Below are 6,187 nucleotides of genomic sequence, written 5' to 3' on the forward strand. Positions count from 1 at the left end.
AGCCAGCAGGGGACCTGTGGAGTTGATGGCTTTGTGTGTCTGGTAATGGCAGAAAAGTATCTTATGTTTGATCCCCCCCCCCCCCCCCCCCCCTCCCCACACACTCCCACCCTCCCTGCCATCATATGTTCAGCATTATCTTGTTTTTGACAAACGGGTTGAGAAAAAAGACAGCGAGCTGATGAAGATAACCAAGAAAGAAGTCGATTATTCAGAGATGAAGGGCGATATTTTAAATTTAAATTCGCTCTGGAGTATTTCTCACTCCGCGTTGAGTGGCACAAGTGATGATGCAACGCTGCTGCACTTCCGAGATTAACGATTTAAGTTTTGCATTGGCCTGCATCAGCTTACACTCCGAAATACCACTTAATTTTAATGAACCATGGCGTAATGTGGGATCCGGCAGGGGGGGGAAAACCACTTGTTGCCTTGGTGGATTAAAAAAAACAAACTGAGCGTTTACTTCTGCTCTGTGTAGTAATTTGACTGAAGCGTCCAATATCAAAATACGGCAGCTTCTGTTTGTTACAGTTTGTCTAAACACTGCCTGGTGCTCGCAGGCTTGTTTAACACTTTGGAAATGGCAAAGCGGAGCCCCTTATCACCTCTTGCTGCAGCATCACATGTGTCCCTGTTGCTCTGTATCGTGTGGGTTTTAACACCTTGCTGTATGTGCCCTTTTGGGGGGGGGGCGGCTCAGACAAATTTGACCCAAACTGTCGTGAGGTGTGAACAGTCCTTTGAAGGGGCCGTAGACGCCTTTTAATCAGCACAAGATAATCGCCCATATGTTAACAAAGGTCTGCTTGACTCGGGCTCTTCTGCTATCACTACGAGAACTGTTGCTATTGTGTGCGTAACTTAATGTTTTCTTTTCTTCCGGCTTATTTATCCTTCTGACCTCCTCAAACACTGGAGCCTACAGTAATGCTCTATGTGTGATTAGCATTGAGGGTGTCTGCAACAACACTACTCAGTGGGTTTGCTTCAGCACAGTTCACGACACGGCTCCACAGGTTTCTGCTTTTTCCTTTATTGTGCACATACATTATGGGCAATGTTTACATGACTGGAAAGACAAATGATTTTAGATAAACACCATGGTTTCTTTTCTTCAAGCCTGTTAGACAGAATAAGCAGTTTAATTGCAATATATACGGTTCCATGTGACTCTCCTCCTGCTTTTATGCAGGGGTGGAAAGTAACATAAACATTGAAATATAGTTGTGGTTTCTTGTACCGAATGTATTTGCGTTTGATTCATTATTTTTATTTCTCCTCCGCCATTTTTCAGGGAAAACTATTACACTTTTTTACTGAGCAAATGTCCTCTGACAGCTTTACTTTTCCAGATTAAGATACATGATTTAAACCATGCGCTCCAATAATATATGATACATTGTTCAAAAACTTGGCAAATACCAGACAGCTCAAATTAGCTCCACGTGGAACCAAGTACGTGAAGTGCTCATGTAAAACATATATATATTATAAACCACTTAGCAGTCAATCTGCACCATAATACTCTTAATGCTTTATGTGCCTTCACCAGATAATATTTCTATTCCTTGATAATAATGTTTAATGCATGAATCCATCTGAAAATGTGGCACGAGTAACTTTCATCAAAGTAAAAGTACTTTTAGGGAACCTGTAGTGATGCAGTGATGTTTATGAGCCACTGTTAGTTTGCTGCAATTAACACCTATCAGGATTTTAGCATTATTAGTTACTTTGCTTCTACATTATTTCCTCTGACTGGGGGTCAATCCCTCAAGTTTCCAACAGACAACACTTCAGCATCCTCTCATGGCAACGTAAGCCTAAAAAATGCAGTCCTCTAAGTGATTAGTTAATTAATTGCAATGTGCAAATTTATTCAACAGTGTTATCAGACTGATTAAAGCTCCACAATCACTTTATCTACTCAACCATTTGCATTGAAGAAAAAAAAACAAAAAAACACACACAGTGAGGAGCCGTTTGCTGCAGAGACAGACGGTTTCCTTTTGGTGGACCACTGGCTGGAAGGCCATTGGTCGGTGGGGGGCAGGCCATTTGCATATACCGGGGCTTATAGTCCCAGAGCAATGTCAGAGTTGAGCAGAGTTGACTGGATCAGACTTACTGAACAACTCTTTTCACCATTTATATGATTTTCCCTGACTCAATTTTTTCAGCCCCTCAACATGGGTTTCTGCAACTTTGCAGGAGTTGCACGGTCCATCGTGTTTGCTTTATTCCTGCACTCTGCTCTCTGCACAACGACCAAGTATTTCACCTATGAGGAGGATGCACCGGGGACGGAGATAGGCAATTTGTCCCGGGATTTAAAGATTGATCCAGCCGATGACCCCGACACATCGTTCCGCTTCATGCAGGAGAGCAACTCCTCCGTTATCCAGATGAGGGAGATCGACGGACTCCTGAGTGTTTCAGAGACAATCGACCGGGAGCAGCTCTGCCCCAGGTCCCCGCGCTGCTTCATCTCCTTCGACATCGTGGCCCTGTCCAGAGAAAAGTTCCAGCTCATCCACGTCGAGATCGAGGTGAGGGACATCAACGACCACGCTCCGCACTTCGCGCGCAACGAGACGCAGCTGGACATAGTGGAGAACGTCCCGCTGGACTCCAGGTTCCCCCTGCAGGTCGCTCTGGACCAGGACGTGGGTGAGAACTACATCCAGAGCTACAACATCTCCTCCTCCGCTCACTTTGTCGTCGAGGTGCGCGTCAGGGAGGATGGAGTGAAGTGCGCGGAGCTGGTGCTGGTGCGGGAGCTTGACAGGGAGGTGGAGGACTCCTACACCATCCATGTCACCGCATCCGACGGAGGGGCTCCCGCAAAGTCCGGCTCCATGACGGTGTATATCAAAGTGCTGGACTTCAACGACAACAGCCCGACGTTCGAGCACAGCTCTCTGAATGTGGAGCTGAACGAGGACGCGCCGGTGGGTCACCGGGTCATCAGAGTGCACGCGTTTGACCCCGACGACGGTGCCAACGGAGAGGTGATGTACGCGTTCGCGGACGACATGGCACCGGAGGCTGCGCTACTTTTCCACGTCGACCCGTACTCCGGTGACGTGACCTTGAAGGCGCTGGTGGATTTCGAGAAGAGGAGGTCGTACGAGCTGAACATCCGAGCAGCGGACCTGGGCTCGAACTCCGTGCCGTCCAGCTGCCGGGTGGTGATCGACATCGTGGACGTCAACGACAACGCGCCAGAGATCAGCATCAAACCCATGACCTCCAGCAGCGACGGGGTCGCGTACATCACCGAGGCTGCGGCCGAGGAGAGCTTCGTGGCTCTGATCAGCACCTCGGACAGAGACTCTGGCTCCAACGGGTACGTGCGCATCAGCCTCCTCGGGCACGAGCATTTCACCCTGCAGCAGGCGTACGGAGACACCTTCATGATTGTCACTACCACCACTTTAGACAGAGAGAGGATCCAAGAGTATAACTTGACTGTGGTGGCAGAGGACCTGGGCAGTCCGCCTTTCAAAACTGTCAGACAGTACACCATCCGAGTGACGGATGAGAACGACAACCGCCCCCTCTTCAGTAAGACACTTTATGACGTTTCAGTCCTGGAAAATAACATTCCAGGTTCCTATGTGACCACCGTTGTTGCCAGAGATCCTGACGTGGGGAAAAACGCCAAAGTCTCCTACAAGCTCTTAGACTCAGAGGTGTTAGGGTCCCCAGTGTCCACTTATGTTTCTGTCGACTCCCTCTCAGGCTCACTGTTCACTTTGAGGTCTTTTGATTATGAGGCTCTTCAGCAGATTGAGCTGGTGATCCAGGCAGAGGACAGAGGCTCTCCCTCTCTCTCCAGCACATCAACAATCAGGATCAGAGTAGTGGACCAGAACGACAACTACCCGTACCTCACCTTCCCCGTGCTCCTCAACGACTCCGCTGACATCCCCCTGCCTTTCAACGCCCCTGCTGGCTACCTCGCCCTCCGCGTCTCAGCCGAAGATGAGGACGAGGGAGTGAACGGCGAGCTCTCGTACCAGATCGTTCAAGGTGACCCACACATTTTCACAATGAACAAACACACCGGGGAGATTGCTTTGAAACAATGGCTGACGTCTGAAATCGGAGACGTGCTGGAGATCAGAATCGAAGTGAGTGACAACGGCCGGTCCCCGCTTTCCAGCGGGGCCACTATCCGGTTCGTGGTCACAGACACAGAGCCCAGTGACGAACAGGGCGTCATTGTGATGCAGTCAAGCGATGAAGAAGGCTCCGGCCTGGATGGCTCGCTAATAGTCATTATCATGCTCAGTGGGGGTTGTGCACTGCTGCTGATTGCAATAGTTGTCGTCGTTGTCACGTGCAAGCTCAGCCGCGGGGGGAGAAGCCGTGGCACCAAGAGAGAAGTGTGTCACAGCCTGTTTGACAGCAGGCCAATCCCCATCCTCGGCCCCCCACAACCAAACATCTACACGGGTCAGCGAGGCTTCTTCCACGAGAGGACGCCCTCCTCTCTGGATGACTCCTGCCTGTACGAGGAGAGGAGCGGGGACTCGGAGACAAAGGTGAGCGAGCCGCGACAGCATTCTTTCATCTTTCATTTTCATATGCAGATGATGTTCCCAAGTGCCGCCTTGATCTTTGTGCCAGAAATGGAACCTAAGCTCACTGCTGTCATTTTTGTTTGTTCCCTCAGATGTTCCTGCCCTCCAAGCATTTCCAACCAACATCTGTGTGGCAAGCTGACAAGTACTGCCTGCAAGTGAGGTGAGACAACCGAATGTAATTTCTCCTTCTCAAACAGGATAATATTTCACCAGTCAAATCTCACTGAACAGAGACAGTAGTTAGCATGCACCGTGCATACATGCTGCTGCTTGTGGCGGCCTGCTGGAATGAAGTTAGATGTTTGGCAGAGAGACAGGCCTCGTGTTTGGAAGGGGGGAAAAAAAAATCAATAATCAAGCTAATGTGTTACAGTGGAGGCTCATTCTTTATCTGTTGATTGTATTTGCAGTGGCATCGGACACAATGACCAGCTGAGCGTGAAGGACAGTGGCAAAGGGGACAGTGACTTCAATGACAGTGACTCTGATATCAGCGGCGACGGAGGCAAAAAGAACTTCAGCACCTTCCAGCCGAGACTGAAAGGTGAGTTTTTCCACTCTGGAAGTTTTTGACAACGCACGCGAACTGAATTAAATATAAACATTGGATGTTGTATCCCCAATTTTCTCATCCTTAATTTTTGTATCCATCTCTCTTTCATGTCAGGTTCATCCAGCGCTGCTCACAGTTTATCAGGGGATTGCCCAGGCAGCTACTGTGCAATACCATCACAGAGCTTCAGAACCACCCGAGACAATGCGTACACAATCGGCTTTGCCCCAGTGCCGGTGTTCAACAATCTTCACGGCTTTCCCCACCCCTGGAAAGACTGCGGTTACGGCACGAGTCTGCCCAAATCCAGGAGCGGCATGCAGAACTTCTCCAGGGCCGGGACCCTCCCCTCCTACTTTCCTCAGCAGCAGCACGACACCGGTGTGGAAGGTCCTGAAATCCACACGCAGGGTCCAACATTTGTAACTGTGGCTACGGGATCACAAGTTGCAACCATCTTCTAAAAAAAACTGTTGATGAACTGATTAAGATGCTCCTGGAGGATGTAAATATTCTTTAAACTGATTGTAAATATATTTATATATAAATAGTATGTTTAATTATGCAACGTTATTTGAATTTGTGTACTAAATGTTGTTATGATGCCCACTGGTGTTTCTTATTTTCTAATAAAAAGGTAATTGAAACAACGAAAAATTTTCATTTATTCAACAATTTCCCCAAATGTGATCATGTGAACAATGCAATGACGTGGGAATCCTTTTAATTGAGAAATACAATAGTTTGACGATGAAATATAATTCCCCCTGCCATCAGAAATCCCAGTCTGCATTTGTAAAACACGCAGAGCCAGAGAGTAGAGTTTGAGTCTACATGATCAAAACCCCTGACAGTGATGATCAGATGTAGAAACTCAAGCAGCACCATTACCTGGAGACCGGCTTTGAAGGCTCAGGTTGCTCTGCGGAGTTCCTTGCATGCAAATGACAGCCAGCGGAGCAGATGCTCAAGTGGGAAATGAAGTAAGAACCATTATTTCTACAAAATCTTGCTGGGTGCTGACACACCTGCTTCAGGT

The 6,187-nt window shown here is 48.3% G+C and overlaps 1 protein-coding gene across 1 annotated transcript; it reads left to right on the plus strand.

Moving 5' to 3' along the window:
• Positions 1 to 2,192: 2,192 nt before the first annotated feature.
• Positions 2,193 to 5,612, plus strand: pcdh8 (protocadherin 8). Its single transcript, XM_053440339.1, has 4 exons — positions 2,193 to 4,553; positions 4,685 to 4,755; positions 5,006 to 5,139; positions 5,263 to 5,612. The coding sequence occupies exons 1-4, from the start codon at positions 2,193 to 2,195 to the stop codon at positions 5,610 to 5,612; spliced, it is 2,916 nt and encodes a 971-aa protein (XP_053296314.1).
• The last annotated feature ends 575 nt before the right edge of the window (positions 5,613 to 6,187 follow it).

This window comes from Pleuronectes platessa, chromosome 14, assembly GCF_947347685.1.
Source record: "Pleuronectes platessa chromosome 14, fPlePla1.1, whole genome shotgun sequence".
Taxonomy (NCBI): domain Eukaryota; kingdom Metazoa; phylum Chordata; class Actinopteri; order Pleuronectiformes; family Pleuronectidae; genus Pleuronectes; species Pleuronectes platessa.